This window comes from Poecile atricapillus, chromosome 1, assembly GCF_030490865.1.
Source record: "Poecile atricapillus isolate bPoeAtr1 chromosome 1, bPoeAtr1.hap1, whole genome shotgun sequence".
Taxonomy (NCBI): domain Eukaryota; kingdom Metazoa; phylum Chordata; class Aves; order Passeriformes; family Paridae; genus Poecile; species Poecile atricapillus.
In genome coordinates, this window is record NC_081249.1 from 122,717,948 (window position 1) to 122,737,808 (window position 19,861).

The 19,861-nt window shown below is 34.2% G+C and overlaps 1 protein-coding gene across 1 annotated transcript in view; it reads left to right on the top strand.

Annotated features, from left to right (window-relative positions):
• The window catches only part of KIF18A (kinesin family member 18A), a 29,896-nt gene extending 10,402 nt beyond the window's left edge, over positions 1–19,494 (top strand). The window contains exons 9-16 of the mRNA XM_058851004.1: positions 2,240–2,402; positions 2,981–3,145; positions 3,578–3,699; positions 3,879–4,117; positions 13,630–14,104; positions 14,616–14,720; positions 17,313–17,422; positions 18,954–19,494. Of these exons, the coding sequence (XP_058706987.1) occupies positions 2,240–2,402; positions 2,981–3,145; positions 3,578–3,699; positions 3,879–4,117; positions 13,630–14,104; positions 14,616–14,720; positions 17,313–17,422; positions 18,954–19,102 (1,528 nt within the window). The 3' untranslated portion in view covers positions 19,103–19,494. The remainder of the gene's footprint in view (positions 1–2,239; positions 2,403–2,980; positions 3,146–3,577; positions 3,700–3,878; positions 4,118–13,629; positions 14,105–14,615; positions 14,721–17,312; positions 17,423–18,953) is intronic.
• The last annotated feature ends 367 nt before the right edge of the window (positions 19,495–19,861 follow it).

Below are 19,861 nucleotides of genomic sequence, written 5' to 3' on the forward strand. Positions count from 1 at the left end.
ATCTTTTCAAAATGCTGGACATATTCTGTGCCAAGATTTGCTGGTCAGAGAATGCTTGTTTGCATGTTATTGTTATGGAAAAATCCAAAGGGCCACATGTAAACTTATCCCAGTCCCTTTGGATGTCAGAAATTATGTGGATGTCTCATTCTTTTCTTTCTCATGAATATACTGCCAGGTTCATCACAGTGATGTGTGGGTAAGGAGTTGATTTCTCCCGTTTGTTTACAGGTTTTGAAGGTATTGTGCTGTCTTCTCTCCCTTTTAGTTGGGACAGGGAAGAGAGCCTTATCCATGATATTGTTTCAGCCCAACTACCCATGATTTTTGCATCACTGTTATCTGAAAGACTCAAGAAGTACACAATTTGCTTCTTCAATCCTAAAAGTCATTCCTCCTTCTGCTAAAGCTTGGAGATGCGTTGTCTGCCAACCCTTGTTGGCCAACATCAAGTCTTGAGCCTGTTGGGGGTAGACAGTGAACACTGGCTCAAGAACCACAACCAGCAGGTCCTGGAGCTCTTTGACACTAGGTAGTATATATAGAGGATTTGTACCCTGGATATGCTTACAGGGTAACTTTGTAATTGTCAAGTTAAGACCAGAGGGTAAAGGGAACTCGCTAAGAGCAGAAATGTGCTTATTGAAAGATGCTATCCACAAAAGCTCCTGTGCTTCGTGCTGTATTTGGAACACTGGTGAATAGAAGTACACAAGAGGTTGGTTTGCCAGTAATGGCTCCTCATAAGGAAGGGTACACAGCATCAGAATCTCCACCCTCATCTGATTTATACCCAGCTTTTTACTGTGATGGAAACTGAGAGGTTTCACTTGGATTTTCTTATTGCTGTGTTTTCCAAGCAGCTGGGAGGAATCATGTTTCTATGCATGTTGTGGAGGACAAAAATTCTCCAAGAGTTGTGAAATCAATAGTGTAATTGTATAGATAGGAGCAGATAGGGTAAGAACTCTGATTTATAGAGTCTTTTAGGTTAGAAAATACCTCAAAGATAGACTGCAACCATTAATCTATTATTGTTCCTTAAAGAAACAATACCTACAAATTGTGTTTTAGTACACATTTTTACCTAGATATGATAGCATCCTCTAGACACTCAGTGAAAACCTCTTGTATTTTTAAGATAATTATTTTCTTAATTGTTTCTTTTTAAAAGGCAAGTAATAAAACACTTAGAACACAATAAAAGACTCAGTTATTCAAGCTTTAGACTGTGAGTTAGAACTGCTACTTCTGAAACACTGGCAAGAAGTCACTTGCATGACAAGAATGTTTCTTTAACTTGTTCTGGAGTTGAACCTGAGGTTTTTAGCATTTTTACAGTTTTTAATTTTATGGGGCTTTTTAATACTAAAAACTGTATAACCTCAAATGTTGCTTATCTTTAGAACACTTGCATGTTAAATTTTGCTTTTATTTTTATGAAAAGTTCTAACAGCATAGGATGTAATAAAATACTTTAACAGGTTGGTTATTATTAAGATGTGTAGTATCTTTTTGGCCATTCTGTACTGAAGCATTTTCAGTACTCAGAAGTGAAGTACTACCAGTGAAAGTTTTATTGCAGTATGGAAATTCTTCTAGGTCTTATTCTTGTTATTCTGATTTGTGTTGCAGACCAGATAACTGGTTACTGAATAACTCCATGAGTACCATCTACCATTAGTTTGGTTTCCCTCCCATTAGCCTAGTATGTGTTAAAACATGATGAATGTTCTGATTTTTGTCATCCATTAGTGATGAAAATTGTACAGCTACTTCAAGGAAAGGAAGTATCTGAAGACTTTTGTGGTTTTCCATTTTTTTTGAGGATAGCTAGCAGGTTTCTGAAGACCTGGTGTGTCTATGGCAGCAGTAGTGTGATCTGTTAAATAAATTGATGCAAGAAGTAGAGACTGTAGGTATTTAGCATCTTTTGGAGTTAGAGAAGGGCATCTGAAGCTTCTTCACATAAGTCTTTTAAATCCCAGTGTTGTCTTCATAATTATGATAAGATTTCTTTTTAGTGATTCCTTCAAAATTTCACATCCCATTTTCAGTTCAATTACCTAAAATGTACGGATCTACTGGCATTTTATTTAGTGCCTATCTATAATAGGCCTTAATAATTTCCTTTTAATTTCTTTATATTTATTTTATTAATTTGGAATTGAAAATTCCCCTACCAAAGGAGATGGTCATAAAAAGTCTTCAATAAATACTTATTATTCTTTGGTTTTAGATACAAAGAAGTACTTAAAAATATCTTTGCAAACCGTGAGGAAATCAGAAAAGAATACCTCAAGGTGGAAAAGAAACTGAAAGAAAATACACTAAAGAAATATTACCAGAATCAATGTCATGAACAAATTCAACTGATATGTTCTGAAGAAAGAGTAGAAAAGGTGAGTTTTCTGTAATGTAGTGGAGGGCATAATCTCTTCATTTTGGTATATATAATTGTGTAAATTTTTTGCTTAAGTAATTATGTAATGAATTAATGCATGAATATCTAATTAAAATGGGACACACAGATTATCACTCCTCTATGACTATTGATATAATTACCTAATTTTTGAGGTAAACAGCAGAGTATAGTTGTCTTCTAAATAGAAAAGAGTATCCTTTGCCTTGGTAGGACACTACCTTGCCTATATCCAACTTGCCATTGCTGCTTTTGGGCCTTTTAGTTGTCTTATTTCAGAAACAGTACAAACATCAGAAGAGTTTAATGTTTGAAGATAGAGGATTTTCCTTGTATACAATGCTTTATCCTTTAGCAGGCTTTTTGTAGGAGATAACTGCATAAAGAAAATGGAAAAACTGCTTATTCTTATTCATTCTTGAGTTACTAGGAATTATTTGGTTATGGTATATAAAAATAAGGAAAAAGATCTTTATAATAAAGAAAATTTGGTGAACATAATTTGAAGGTTTCCACCTTAAATGCTGATTATTTTGGGGGGGGATTTTTTTTTTTTAGGCCACTTGCAAGCGGGATCTAAGGCTTTCAGCACTTAATAGCCACTATTTATACATGCAGAAGAAAAAAGACGAGCAGACCAATCTTTTTGAGGAAAATACCAAATGGCTGCACCGTGTTGAAAATGAAATGCGGCTTCTGGGTCAGGATGGGCGTATCCCAAAAGTAAAATGCCTTTCACTTTGTCATGGTTGGGGATGGGGAGGAGAATTGGAAAAAGGGTAAAAACCTCTGAGTTAAGGACAGTTTGGTAATTGAAATAAAGTAAAATATATGGAGAGAGTATACAGAAAGAGGAAAACATATTTGGGCATACATAGATAAGCATCCATGTGTGCCTGTTGGATTTTTAATGCTAATTGCAGCACACACACTATTGGTCAAAGGAATCTACAAAGTTATTTTTATGCATGTAAATAAAAATCAAATAATTCATACTTTTCCACAATAAAACTTTATAATAATAATATAGCTCCACTCATCTTTACTTTTCAACATATCCTGATCTAATATTATTTTTAGTTTATGTTTTAGTTTTGTCCCACAAGTTTGATATACAGCTGTTTGATTTTCATTTTTATTCCTAATTTCCCAAAGGAACTTTGTCAAGATCTGCAGTACTGCCATTTAAACCTAGAAGTTCATGCCCTTAAAGCCCAGATTGAACACATGTTGTCTCTGGTGTCCCTTCAAGATCAGTATAATAAGCAAACAGAAAAGTAAGTATGGTTTCATGGCAAGTGGGATAAGACTTGCATTCTGACACTTGTAACTTGAGAAGACCTATTTAGAGAATTTAGTTTTAATTGAAACAGCAAGATTGTTATGAAACTTTTGTTTTCTGGGTTAAAATTGTGTCTTCTTAAGCAAACTTGTCTCGCCTCTTGCTGTTTTACAGAGTATTAAATACTGCACTTCCAGTTCTTCGCAAGCAATACCTGATTTTGAAAGAAGCTGGGTTGACTAATGACTCAAGTGAGACTGAATATGCAGAGGTTGAGCAGCTGATTCAAAGACAAAAGTCAGTAGCTTGGGCTGACCAGGCTGAAGAAAAGAATCAAGATCAAAACCATGAAGTAGAAATGTCAGCTATCTTTTCATTCCCACAGCTTGTGAGCAGACCAAACACCCCATGCCGTAAGTATATCATTAATTTTTTCTCTGTTGGAAATACTTTTAAATATCTCCTGCAACAGTCAGATATCATCCATAAACACAGATGTGCACTTCTGCAGATACTGAAGCCAAATGTAAAATTGAGTCTCAGACACACTTTCTATAAATTTTACACCATTCTTAATCGGATATAGGAAAGAAATTTACTTTTTCACCAGCTAGACATGCACTGCAACAGATAAATTCATCCTCTTCTTGTTATAACATACCCCATGTATATTGATACATAGATCCTGTGAGTGCTATTAAAAACTGCATTTGAATCTTTCATGTGACATTTCATGTGGGAAAGGCATCATAGTTAGTTGGTTATAATTCTGTTAAAGTGACTTGAAATGTTAAGCAGGTATAGTTTTGCGTGGTTTCTAATAATAGCCTTGAGGGAGATGAGATTTACTATTAATTACGGGTTCACTTGGAATCAATATGCTACAATATTTTAGAAGTTTGTTTCCAAGAGTCAAAGGATTCACCATATCTACCAGGGAACTGACTGTTTTGCTGTATCCTGATGGCCCCATTTTTCCCCCATGGTTCTATATTGCTGGCTTTTCTTCTTTAGCTGTAAAGTGAGCTGCCCTGGAGCATAGTCTGGGTAAAAAGGGATGAAGAATCCTCATAGACAGTGCTGTTCTGATGGATTATATGCGAAATTTCATCCTGATAGTGCAACTGCTGTGGGGCCCATGCTTGTGTTTTGTGCTGTGGATAGGGAGCACTCAACACCCTGAGGCTTTCTCATTGCTGCTAATAATCCTTAACTGACAGACATCCATAGGTAACAAGGGAAAAAAAAGAGATCAACATTGCTTCAAAAAGTACTTCAGCTTCTCAAAAGCAGCATTGACCCCAGTGGACTATGAAATGAGTTCCTTCCTTTTGACAGCTTTCTTCCATACAGCTTGAGAATTATTTTAGCAAAACCATGTATTGCTCCTCTTCACATAAAGAATGTGTGTGATTTTTGGCATATGTTTGTGTTGATGGTACCAAATAGTTGATACACAGTGTTACATTGTCTGCAATGTGAACTTCAGATTATATTGGCAGTGGGATGGAGTTTCTTCATTTGGTTTGTTTTTTGGTTGATTTGGGTTTTTTTTCATGAGTGGCATTGGTTTGCTTTTAGTTTGGATTGGTTTTTCTTTTTAGTGTGCGTTTGCTTTTGTTTCTACAGAGAGGAGGAAAAGAAAGTTACCAGATTTGCATGCTTACACTTCTTATTCTGCCCATGTTAGGGATTCAGCAAGGTTGAAAGCTGGTGTTTATTTTAAATCACAGGGATATGTTTTTAGGTACTGGGGGTTTTTGTGTAGAGGTACTTTTTTTTTTCTGGCAGAATGGGTAGGGACACTAATCCAGAAGTTCTATAATATCCTTTTTAATGAAATATTGATTGTAATGATTCTGTCTTGTCATATGTAGGTTATCATTGTTGTGAATTTCAGTTTCTGATGACAATAAGCTTTGTTAGAGTTCTTGATTAATCTACTTTTCTACTTTTTTTGAGGTTTTGTGTTGTAAGAGGCCTTGGTTGGTTCTTAGTGAAATTAATACTAAAATGAGCATTATTTAAATTCCATATGAACTATTAAAACAAAAATTTCATTTTATTCAAATCATTAGACATTATTCAAGGGGTTTTCTTGTGTATGTTTTCCATTTATTCTCTTATCCTAAATGTTAAGTTTTATGTTCAAGTAAGTAAATGGGCACCATTTTCAGTTTTCAGTTAAGACAGACTTTTTTTCAGTTGTAAATGGTGTCTTTACCTGAAGATTACCACAAAAATATTTGGTAGTATTTTTATAATTTTTATTTGGCTTTTGATCTTTGGAAGAGAAAATAAAGGGGTATTACTGTCACATTAGATGCAAAATAAAACATGATAGGAAGCAACTGTCCTCCAAATTTTGCCATCTTTAGGGAAAGATTACCTAAAATATTAATGGTGTTGACAATCACTTCAGTACAGGTGGGGAGGAAAAAAACTAATCCACCTACTGGTGCTTGAATTTTGTTTTCTGTTCAGCACACAAACACAACTAAGTACCTCTTCTTCAATTGTTTGTTTGAATTCACATTTAAAATAATTGGACTGTTAAATGATACTGTTATGGAAATCCATTTCTCTTGTGCAGAATGTTTGCAACATACTAATAAGAAAAAATTATTAATCAGAAAAAATGCATTAGCATGGGAAAACGTGAAGTAGTTCAAGGGGCAGCATCCCAACCAAAAATGGGGAAAATGTAGTAATTTTCTTTTTATCTTTAAAGATGAAATAAGTTATTCAAGAATCTACTTCCTGCTTCCTAAAGTTATCTCAGGAGATCTTAGTGAAAAAATTTTAAAAAATAATTTTAAACAAACTCCCTTGCACCTTTGATGCATTGATATTTTATTATCTATAATCGGTTCAAGGTATTGGGAAGGAAGTAGTATTTTGCTCCAAGGTGGAAAAAACAAAAGAACCAAAAAATGCAGTGGTTGTTATTCCTTATATAAAACTTCATATTACACGTTTAACATATTTGGACTGCATTTTGTCATCAGGAAAGACCAGTGTATTTCAGTCCTTGTGATTTAGCTCTTATTTTTATTTTGAGAAACGTATTTTTTTTTAATATCCCATTTAATATAAATGTATGTTGCCTTATTTTGAAAGTTTGCTCTCTAAATAAGAGGAGAAGGTAAAAAAGTTAATTGATGGCAATGCAATGATTCCTTTATATGAAATGTAAGTCTGGAGCATTTAGATTGAGGAAGAGAGTATACTAGGTCTGCTAGTAACAAATCTCAGGTATTGCTTTGAACTAAGTTAACACATTTGAAAGACAATTTTTTGAGGTAAAATCCCTCTTCAAAGATGATACAGCATTCGTTTATAAAATACAAAGAATTATGAGAAAAATACTCATTTCTCTTCAGTGTAGGCTTACAAAATAAATAATTGTATCCCTTGTTGAACTCAGCAGTACCTAGGGATGTGTGCATCCCTTATTCCATCCCTTATCCATATTTGGAAGTTTTAGTCATTAATAAACTACTGGTCCCCCTTTAGTTACTATGGGTTTAAATTGGTAGTGATGCAGGAAGCCAGCTGTATTTAAAGACAGTGCTGAATTCTGTGTGTTGCAGAACATGAGGTAGTAATCATTACAGAAACATTTTTAATGACACAAACTTTTGCTTGTGGTTCTTTGAGGGAAGGATGACAATGTTCAAATGCAAAGTAATTGTTATTGGATGTTTTCACATAAAAATTAAAGTATTTTAAGTCATATAAATAACTTTTCTGATTACAAGCACTGTCTCCAAAAGGTCAAAGCAGTTATATCATTTCTGCAGAACAGGTAAAACTATGAAAGCAGGACCTTAATGTCTTGTGTGTTTCTTTGCAATTAAATACATTTGCTAACTGGTCCTGAAGAAGAAAGTCAAACTAGTAATTGGTTAGGATAAAAAATCTAAAAACTGTAAAGAAAAGGATAGCAAAGGGGAAAGGGTAGGGGGATTTATTCTAGGTTTTGTTAAAAAAAATCCTCTACAGAAATAAGTTCTTGGAATAAAATTCTAAATATCCTTACTTTATGATTTGAATTGATTTTGATATTATCTTGTTATTAGGTCCTTCTTCCTATTAGGAATTTCAAAATAGCAAAGAATTTCAGCTGATTTGCAGTAATGCTCAAGTCTTTGCTTCTAATGAAGTTTTTTTTTTTCCTTGGAAAGGGTCTCTTATATATTAAAGATTATAAAGTCATAGTATGGGAGGAAAAGATAAAGATGTTTTCTGACCATTCATTCAATGTCTGTTTCTATGGTCAAATTATCGTGGTAGTCAATTTTTGTGAATCAACTCTTGATTTCTAGTGAAAGCTAGTTAAAGTTCACATGCTTTGCCAAAGCACGTGTAGCGCTTCACTACAAGAGTTGACCTCCTTCTATCTTGTTTTTCCTTTAGCCTTTGAAATCTTTAAACACCTTTTGTGAAGTTCTGGCCTTAATTATGTTACATTTGTGCTTTTTACAGAAAATGGTAGCTTTCCAGTATCTTCTCTTTTATTTGACACATACATTAAAAATTTAGATTAAGCTTGTGTATGCTTAATGTAACCATAAATTTGCAGTGTCATGAACAATTTAACTGTTCATCTCAAAGAAAGCTCAGGCTGTAGAAACAAGTTCATTAAAGACTGGATTTGGGCACCCATTCTTAAGTGTTCATTACCAGGGAGCCATACAGTATTCAGAATTCAGAGTGATGGGTGGAGAGCTCTGACTGGTACTTGCAAGTGTTTCTTTGAATGAGGAAGTTGTTGGCGCTGTTTCAAGCATCCCATTTCCAGAAGCCTTACTGTAGGTTACCACCGAGAGAATGGAATTGATTTGTAGGAAAAAAAAAAGGAATCCGTTGCCTCCCCTTGTCACAAACATTCTGATCTGAAAAGTCAATTTTTTTATCTTGTATGGCAAGAAAAATTTGGGTATAGTTGTACATAGTAAAAGATTTAATTAAAAATAGGAGAAGTATGCGTCTTGAATAGGAGTGATTTGTGTTATTAAGCAGCTCTTTCATATGTCTTATGTGACTTCTAAGTATTTTTTCTCATGCTGTGTAAAACAGTACACCTGATCACTGGGACTTGCAAGAATGCAGCCTGGATTTGAGCCTTTTTTAGTTCACAGCTGTTATTTGTGAACCTATTGAGAAACTTGCCATCACAGTGATGATGCCTTTGGGTCATAGGAATATTAAATAATTGAAATGCATTGACTAGACCTCATTTGCAATTTGGAATTCCATGAGTCAGTTGTTAAAAGAATGAAAACGTATGATTAGAATTGTAATTTGATCAATCAGTGGTAGCCCAGAAATGTTTATTGAAATGAATACATTAATATTTAATTTCACTTTAGCAGAACAACCTGGTAGACTTAATTTAGCACAGTTTCCAGAAATAATCCCCTTATGCATGTATTAGCATGAGTTCCAGAAGAAGACAAGTCTTGGCCATTATTTTGTCCATAATGTCAATTAGAACTAACTCAATTCATCAGAGTTGTTTTGCCATGAGCTCTGCTCACTTTTCCTGTGACTCATGTTTCACACATAGTGCATTCTGCTTCTCATATTAATGCACAGGGCTATAAATATCTGAGATTGCTATGTTTCTTGTCAAGATAAATCGGTACTTCTGAGTAGTCTTTTTGGGGCAAATGATACAGCAAACTAAGGACCAAAAGCACCCCATATCACTGGATGGGGGTGGCTGATCAATGGATGATGGCTTTTATGTTTAATTTCTGAGTGAGCTTTTAAACAATATCTTAAAGAATTTTGACAATTATCTTTTTATAAACATCAGCCTGAAGTTAAGGATCAGCAAATATGTGATTTCTTCTCTAAAATATATTTGGAATAATGTTTTTTTTTTTAAGAGAGACATTGTAGCTGGAAGTACTAGTTAAGGAAATTAAACTTCCAAATTTTTTGTTTTAAACTCCATCAAGTTAACTGCAGCTGTTCTGGAAAGTATATAAGTGATTAATTCTTGTATATGAAGTAAAAAATATTACTGAATTATGGTGATGATGCTATTGATGCAAAAGATTGAAGTAGCTATAAACATGAAGCAAATATAGCCTATAAACATAATTTCCCTGCCTTATTATGGAATGTGTTTGAAAATTAAATATTTTTTTATAGTTGGAGCATGTTGTTTATCTTTCAGTAGGAAAATAATGGCAATACTTAATGATTACTATTAGACATCCATTCAGGAACTGCTTGAATTTTTTCTTTAAGGAAATATAAATAGCCCTACTTGGTTCTCCACTGTATCATCTTCAGTACCATGTATTTGGAAATTTATGGAAGTAGTAGAATTTCTGTAGCAACTTCTGTTCTGAGTCCCTTTTATATAAACTTCTCAATAGTAGTTATCAAAAGCACTTGCGAAAAGTTAGCAATTAGCTTCTGTATCTTGCTTCCTTAAAAAGATGGAAATAGAAACACTGGAAATTCTTTATTTTGTAGGTCCAAATGTTTTTCTTGCTGTATTTTTAATTACCTGAGATCATAACTGTTTGGAGCTATATACAGTAGAACAACAAGCTAAAATGGAATTAAGATTTTGGAGTTGTTTTTGTCACGTAATATTTGGTTTGTGTTATTTAGCGAAGTTAAATGTGATATTGCTGGTGATGTTTGTTTACCTGTTTAATGTGTTAGGAGCAACCTAATATTTTCACCAAAAGGTATGGGAAAGGACACTTCCTTAAGTATTTGATATTATTTCCAACACTTTAATGACAAGAAAAGCTTGTTGTGTTTTAACTTAGTTTTACAATGAGTTTTATTCCAGAAATAAATAGATTTTTAAAATGGGTTTTTGTTTTTACTAACAGCTTATATTTGCCTTATGTAGAATTCCTGCAACTATCGTTATTAGTTTGCTTGTATTACAGTATAAAATGCTCTCCATTATGATGGAATTCATCAAATTATTTATGTTGGCAGTACTTTTGTGTTCTTTACGTATTTAATTAATGATTTAAATGGTAGTATTTACAGTTAATTTAAAAATGCTTCCAATACTTAGGCCTGTAGAAGCTTCTGAACCTTGGCACTCCCACCAAAATGTTTCTCCATCAGACTTCCTTCTAGTAACTTTAGGACATTAGCAAAACCTCAGTGTCTTACAGTAAGCAAACTTTCTGAAACTGAAACCTCCCTCTCCTAATGTAACAATGGACTAATAGAATTCTAACCATTATTTTTCCTGAAACAGGCATTCAGATGTATGTAAGTAGAAATTAATAAATGAATATTTTAAATGTGCCCTGAGGCGTTTAATGGATAGTTAATTCAAGCACTAGATTATATAAACCTTATGCTTGTATTTAAGAATATAAGATGTCAAAAGTCCTTTTAAAAAAGGTTTGGATTCAATTTTTGGTTGTGAGGACTAGATTTTTATTTTTTTTTTAGATTTGTAAATCTGTTACACTGAGGCACATACTGTACTTATTTAAACAAAATAAAAGAGCATGATGACGCATAGCATTGTTGATAGTGTCGGAGAGTAGATGTTTTAAATTGTTCATAAATAAGTTTCTTGTTTGTTACTGAATCCAACCAAGTCTTGTAGAAATGTCTTTATCACAGTGGGACTATTTTCTTTTGGGTGGAGGTAAAGATTATTTGGGGAACACTCAGGCATGTTTTACTATTGTTTTCCGTTCCACTACTCATGGGGAATATCCTGACTTAGCACAGTGTTTAGATTACAGCCAAGGCACTGCATTTCAGCAACCTGCTGCATTTCACCTGGTGAAAGCTGGCTGGGGATTAGATGTGGTACAAGATAATATATTTTTAATTTTAACAAAAAAAATCCTTTAAATACATAAAGTGAACTGTACATAAGAGCACACAAATAGACAAATTCACAATTCAGTTATTTCATGTCAGGTAGTCCTCTCAGGCCCAAGTTTTCCATGTATGTGTTTCTTCAAAGCTGGAAGCAACATAATAGAATTGTAATTGTTCGTGTAATTGTCCACACCACTTTTCCCATAAGCAGTTTAAACATTGCTCATTCTGACACTGAGCCCCTGAGTGATGAATAAATGTTTGCTTTTTTTTTTTTTTCCCAATGGTTTCATTATTGAATGAAGTTGTGGCAACATAGAATAGACTCGTGGCCTATATCTAATTATCTAATTTATTTGCTACTTGTACACACTTTGATACTGTAAATTCTAACCTCCTGGAGCAGGTTTAGGTCTCATTGTGGTCTTTAAATCCTTGGCTGCCCCTTGTAGCTCTATTTTGTATCTTCTAAGGGGCATCATCTCATGTAGCTGGGTCTCCAGTCACATGGCATGTCCAGAACCAAAGTGTGTGGGCAGAAACAGAGCTGAGATCATCCCTCATTGGCTTCTCTTCAGTGAGGCTCTTACTTGGGCCTTTTCTCCAAGATACCTGATTTCTGGGGGTACTTGGGCAATTGGGTTTTTAAGCATCTTAGCAAATTGGTTTGCAGCTGGGCAATGAGGTCAAAATTAAATGGGGCCTGAGAAATGGTAAGCAGAGAAAAAGCTGCAACTATTTAAGCCATGCTTTCCGTAACAAATCAAGCTTGTGGAGGTGAAATAATACAATACATACATGTTTTTAATCAGTCTTTGTCCTGTTCAAAGAATGTTTTTGGAGCAGTTAAAATGCCCTAAGTGTTAACACATGAGAGAGAACTATAGAAGCATTCAGACTGAGGAGTTCAAACTAGCTTTCTTAGTCTGAGGCAAAAATAGAATGAAATTTAGAAGAAATAAATATTTATCAACACTGTTCTAAGAATACCATAGCTAATTCCTGAGTAACTTGCATCAATTTAAAAAGCAGGAGTTCTTTTTTGTAGTTTACTTGCTCATAGGCATGAAGGAGGCAATGCAGAAAGGAGAAGTATAAATCTGTGGCTGCCAGCTGAAAGGGATCCAATCCATAGGCATTTTAAGGATACTAGGCTTCATTTCTTAAATTTGCACTGGAAGTTAAATATAGAAGCACTTGGGGTTTTGACAGCCCTTTCCTGATCTTGATTTGTTTAAAAAAGAAATTCCATATTTTTTTTTCTTATTAACTGTGTAAGTCACCAGTTGCCTACCTAATTTGAACAGTGAGCTGTCTTAAAATGATCTTCCTTCACTGAAAGCTTGAGTAAAAGAAGGGCCTTTTCTTTGGAGATTAGCTTTTATTACCACTTGCTCGAAAATAAAAACATTATGACACTGTAAGAAGAATAGTTTAAATCGGGATCAATGAGAATGGCCAATTAGACTGTATTGCTTGCTTTAGTTTTGAGCGTGGGGAGAGTTGTTAGTCAAGAGCTTTCCTCCCCACAGCTGATAGAGTAGGATGACAGAGTCTCAGTTACTTCTTTGTTTCCCCCTTTGCAAAACTCTGCTTGCTCATTTGCAGTGTCAAAGAATTTTGTCCTTCTAAATGTTTGTGTCATTCCTTTTTCAGCAGTCTCTCGTTATTCTGCATACTTGCTGGGGGAAAAAAATGGCTGTGATCAGGAGTCACCTCTAGATTACTGTGATTGTACCACCTTAAAATATGAGTTTTATCATGGTAGTGCAATAGTTTTCAATGCTGTTACTCTTTCATTCCCTCTTGTCATATGTCAGATTTTAGTTGTGATTATTTCTGTAACCTCTGGGATTAACTATTCCAACAAATTCATGTTTATAATACTTTGAGTGTTGCAGAGCAAATACCATCTAAGACAATGCTGCAATAGAAATAATTTCACTTATTTGATCAAGTTGATATGTATATTAAATAAATAGTATTTTTAATAATTTCTGCTAATGTCTCCTTTGGGAAGAGGAGGGTAAAAGCAAGATTAAAGTTGTATGTGCAGTTAGAGGTGCTGAGCATTGTTACTTATGTTTCACAGGCACCTCTTTTGGTACACCATCACAAGAAAAGAATAAAAATACCCAAGTATTAGAATATACAGAACCACCACAGAAGAGGACTAGGAGGAAGTTACTGGACTCTCCACTCAGAGCTCCAAGTCTATCTGCCAACAACCAGTGCAGCTTGCAGCATCTGGAGGATTCTCTTGCCAAGGAAGTCTACCCTATAATCTATACCCCAGACTCTTGCAGGAAGCCAGAACAAAGCTTCTGTGCTCAGACTGTGAAGGCTTTGCACCTTGCAGGCTTGGGGGAAGTCAGTACATGTAGTACAGACATGCCAGTCAAAAAGGCCAGTATCATGGACACTACTTGTGATGTCATCCCAGAGTGTGATGAAGCTGTCATGAACTCAACAATAATTCTCTATGAAGGTACAGATGAAACAAATGAATTATCTGCTTACTCATCTGTGAAGGAGTCACAGCCATGCAGCAATAGCATTGTGCAAAGGTATTTTCCTTTTAATGGCAAGTAATTTAATCCTGTCTATCCTTACAGCTGGATTTTTCCATTTATATCCATTTTGTAAATAAACCAAACATTTTGAGAACCTTAATTTTGATCAACATCAAATTCAATTCTGCCATTATTTGAAAACAGTAGTATGTTAGTGATAACAAATGAAGTTGAAAGATTATCCTGTTTTATAAGATTCGTACCAAAAAGAAAATACAGCATTTTCAAAATTGATTGTGATGCCTCAGGCAAGTTACTTTCTCTAAGCCTTATGTTTTCTGTCTGTAAAATGGATACTTAACCTCTCCACATTGGGAAATGCCATGCTTAAAGCTTCTGTGCATGTCTGAAGTCGACAAAGCTACCTCAAATAACATTAATGAAATTAATTTCCAGTTTTGGTTTTCAACTTACCAACAAAACAACAGTTTTGTTTACTGTTAAGAACAAATTTACTTGCCTTTTACCAAGAATGTTTTACAAAAATGTAATCCTTTTATTTCAGACTTGATCTTTCTTCCTTAAGAAAAAACAGTTCTGCTCCAGTATTTGAGAAGCCCTCATATATGGCAATGACTTCAGCTGCTCAGAGAAAAAGAAAGGCATTAAGGTAAGACTAAACTAACCCTTCTATGCAAAATGAGTTTTCATTTCTTATGTTCTTACTTCATTTTCATTATTCTATTTCAAATCTGCAAACATCTTACACACATCATTTGGGCCTGCATATGACATGTTCTGATTCAAATATGTTTGAATTCAATTAATTTTTGTTTGTTTTTCTGGGTAACTTCAGTAGATTTTTTTATTTAGTCTCAGTTCAAGAACCTCTGTTTTAATAATTGCGAATTAATATTATGTCTTGTGTAGCTGCTGTCTACGCAAAACAGAAAGATGGCACATAATTCTGAAAAGAGAAATTTCATTATCAATTAAAAATCTTAAGTTTTTTGAAAATGTTCTGCCTTTGTTGGAGCACATTAGAAACTGCCAAAATAGAAAGCAGGGGGAAAAATAAACATGACAATACTTCCATGATCAACTTTGATTTTCTGATAATTCATTTTCAGTCTCGTATATTGTGACTTAATTTTTGCAATCTGCTCTAGGAAGAGCTTTTGTATCAGTGCTTCTGGTTTATGTCCCTAAAAGAGGATTGTTAGTAGGAGCACCAGCAAAGCTGAAACTAAGTAGACAACAAGCTGGATTGTGATTTTTTTTTTGTGTATTTCTTTGGTTCGTTTGGTTTGGGTTTTTTTTTTAGTGTATTTAAAATCTGATGAGCTATGAAACAGCTGATCTTTTTTTTTTTTTTTTACTATTTCCAAAAGCAAAAATTGATACAACCTTTTTTAAAATCGTGTTAGGAATGACCTGTTGCTAGGCAGTGAGTGGAGCTACCACCACACAGGTCTTAGGAAGAATATCTCAAGACTGTTGGAACAAGCTTATAGATAGACCACAGGACATGGAAGAAACTTAAGAAACTTCAGTGCCTTTTTGTTTATTAGCATCTTTAAAGTAGAGAATTATCCTAGAAGATCAGATTCATCTGGTCTAGCTTCATGTTACTCTTCTGATTGTTATCAATTACTGTTCTAAACTGTCTTGCTAGGATGAGGAATAAACTCTTTTGCTCAAGGATGGGGAAAGAGGCACTGCTCACGTTTTCAAATAGCTGATCATGAATTTAGCAAAATAAATCACCTGTTCTCTGAAACCAAGCTAGTTTTTTCTACATTCTCTCTAGGGAGGGATATGGGAACTTTTGGAGCCTGATTTATCTAGTTTTAAGGTAAAAGTTCTCAGGCAGGCCTTTTTTTTTTTTTTGTGATAACTGTGTAATAATTCTAATACATATATATACATACATATATATGCTTTTCTTCCCAAAAGACTAGCTCTTTCTGCTTATCTTTTGTCTCAAACATATTTCCCAGTACACTACAGAAAAATCCCATAACTTCTATTTCTTTTATAGAGATCATTCTGCCTCAGTAACTTATCTGTAGATTGAAATTCTTTATGGTTTTGTCTAGCAGTTGGTGATGAAAAGAAGGAGTGAAAACACATTTGTGAAGGAGAAAAGGAACATGCTCTTACTCTTCAGAGAGTGCCTTTGTTCCATTCCCTCTTTTCTTTCCCATAATTTCCCTGATTGAAGAGTGGCTCACTCCAGTCATTCATCTCCTACTGATGTTAGAATAAAAATATAAATTTCAGTCATATTTTCCAGACTAGAAGTACAATTTGAAACAGTTGGATTTTGAGGATAAGGAATTAAAGGCAAGTCAGTCATAAGAGAAACTATTTTACCAAATAATGTTGCATTTTTATTGGCATAAGTTCTCTTGCAAGAAGCTTGCATGAGTAGATTTTTAGGACTGGCGCAGGGAAAGTCTTAGTCTTTGCTGCTTGCAATATATTTTCATTTAGGCAGAAAATTATTATTAAGAAAGTGTGAGTTAGGGGACTATAAAGTGGAAATAGAACAATATTTATTACAGGAATAGGAAAAGCATAGGAACTTGGGACATAAATGTGATTAGCTTGTTTATGAGGCTGTCTTGCAGAGTGGAACTGAGGAAGGTTGTAAGGCAATTGCAAGAGGGTGAGATCAGATGGGTTCATAATTTTCACTATAGACCTTAAGTCCATCACATAAAGTGCTACTGATAAAATATAGAGGTTTTCTTATCATGAATTTGAAGCTGTAACAATTTTCTTGCAGCTTAGTTAAAAAGTATTGTCTGCTATGAAGCCACCGCCTCCAGCTGTGTTGGAGGCTGTAGAAAAGTTATTGTAGCAATAAAAAAATGTGATTTGTTCAATAAACACAACTTGGTCATTTCAAGGATTTTGTAACATGCCTTAAGATTATTTCTTCATATAATTTATATGTGATGGCCATCAAACTGACTTGTGTGGTTTCAGAAAAAACTGTGACATATTATCCTTCCTTTTAATACAAGTGCCAACATTAGCTCTTATTTTCACAGTTGAAGCAGTCTTGTAAATTTTTTAAAAGGAAAAAGGGGAATAATATCCATAAATATACATAATAAATTAGTTTATTCTTTGCACTCTGTTGTGATTCTATGAACACTGGATAATATTTAAAAGTATTTCTACATTGCAAGGCTTAAACCACTGTTAGTAGTGACTGTTCTGAAAGTAAACTCCTTTCTGGCAACTTTTCCAGCTGTCCATCCAACACTGTGTTGGGCAACCTGCAAGACCCAGTTTCTGCCAAGCGAGTTCGACAGGACGTCTTGCTGAGCCACGCAGCCTTGAGAGTACCCCAGGCAGCTGGTGAGTGTCAGAGAATGGAAATAGATGGTGTAATCAATAATCAATATTATTGCAAAGTTGTTGGCAAAACCTTTTCCCCAAGAGCCAAGGTCTTCCACCTAAAGTAGTTCATGTACGTGATGAGTAATTTGGTGAACTTTATTAGCAGTTTTGTCTTTGCCCAAGTGTGCTTTATCAAGAAATCAAATTCTCTAATAATTTCCATATCTGTTTTTAATTCTTTGCACCACCACACTGATTTTTTTTTTTTTAACAGATTTTTTCAGAGATTTATTGGTCTTAAAATTTGGAGCTATTTGGGCAAAAACAAAAACTAAGGAAAAAGTATTTTTCTTCTAACATACTGCTGATAATAATATCAAATTCTATTGCGTGAAAGTTTTCCTCAATTATATGGCTTCTCTCTGAGGTGCATAAGTCTTTTCTGTAATAAAAGCAGTCACAAATAATTTTTTCAGCAAATGTTCACAAATGTTTTCACAATTTTATAAAAACCTCTGCCTTTTCCAGTACCTGGCACTAAGTTGCTTGGCACCCACAACAGATTTTAATATGCTAAATCTGTACAATTTTCCTTCATCTCTACCCAATTGCCTCCTTTTTTCTCTCTATCTTAAGGAAAAAAGATACACTTAACGATCTTCTTGGGCTATTTAGAGGAGATCAAATATTAGTTTTAAAATTTTAGTCTGCTATGGAAAAGCAATGTGAAAAAACATTTCCACTGTGAAGCTTTTTCCAATGGTATGAGCAATACACCGATTTTACAGCACATACATTTTTTTAAGTAAAAATTTGTTGTGAGCGAGCAAATACGTATGAAAATGTCTTATTCTGAATTCATGAGAAATGTTGAGGTTTTACAAGAAGCTTTCTGGAAACTGAGTATCTGAGTCTAAACTCTGTCTAACCAAGTTACTTATTTGGCAAATTGCATACAGGGTTACATCAGTATCAATGTCTGCTACAACAGACCAGGTTATGAAGTTACCACGGTTCAATCACTACTCTGGAATTAAGAAGCTCTGTAATGCAGTAGCATGTTTTGAAATGAGAATAAATTTTTGATTCTTCAATATTTAGCTGAATATGAAGTAGACTATTTTCAAGAGTGTGCATTACAAGAGCAGAATAAACCTTAACCAAATACCTGAGATGAAGAGTTGTTTTCAGATTAAAAAGACAAAACTTTCTATAATGGCAGTGTTGATTTTTCAATGCTATTCTACAATAAGAATGATAAATAACACTTTTATATTTCTACATCTTTGTATAGACTGTTGTCCTTTTTAATAGCACCTTGTGTCACTTGAGGGTCTAATCATGGGACATTATAGACAATTAAAACACTGCATTTCTGAGCTAAGAGTGATTACATTTTTGCATATTAAAATCAGGCTGTCAGTGAAAGGAAGAAATGTGTAAAAATTCTTAGACATATTCGGAAAAGGAGGTCCATGTAGGCTAAATTCTACTTACATTTACTGAATGAGTGTCTCCCTATTTCTAATAACATTTCTTTCTTCACTAGGAATTAAAAGGAAGAGCAGGAAGCAAGAACAAAATATGTCAAGAAACTTTGTTAGAAGCTTTTCTCAAGGAAATATCCCACTGGATGTTAAATCAAGGACATCAAAAAATCTTTTCCCTTGTGTTTCCAAGAAGAAAAATAGGATTTAGTTCTGAGTTCATCCATATTTCAAACAGGATTGATGGATAGCAAATGAGAATAGGGTGAATTGTGTTTTCCTTTTGTGAATAGTTTTGAGAGTCTTGTGATGGAAATATTAAAATTATTTTGACCCTCTAAATTATTTTCATTGGAGTGGCTTCATTGTGTTAAAATCCTTATTCATTTGCAAGCAAGTTAAGCAGATGCTAATATTAGAACATGTTCATGCTTAGCATTATGATGCTTTAGATGTTCTTAGATTGCATCTAATGATGACATATGGAGCTCCAAGAGACAGAAAAATATTTCCAAAATTGGGGATTTTTTATTTTTTTTTGTCTTTCTGGTTTTTAGTCTGTTACTTGGTTGTAAATGTTCCTGTTCTCCTTTTTCAATTTAATTCAGCTGTAAATAACGTCTTTTGTTAATTACTTCAAATAAATTTTAATTTTAAGAGCAATATAATGTGAAATGCATTTCTAGCAAAAATGATCCTTTTTTTCTCCTACAAAGAATGTCTAAATCAATTTTGACAACTATTGTTATAAGTACATGTTGTTTATAATGTCTTCTAGCAAATTATCGATATTCAGAGACAGAGCAATTGATGTGTAGTTGTACTGTAACCTTGACAGCCTGCCCAGCCTACAGAACATCATTCTAGTGTGAATGATGCAAATGCAAGCATGTGAATTTCTCCAATCTAGTGAGAGCCAGAGGAGGAAGTCCAGAGGAAGAGGCCCAGTGAGTAGTTTCAGTGGTGCCAA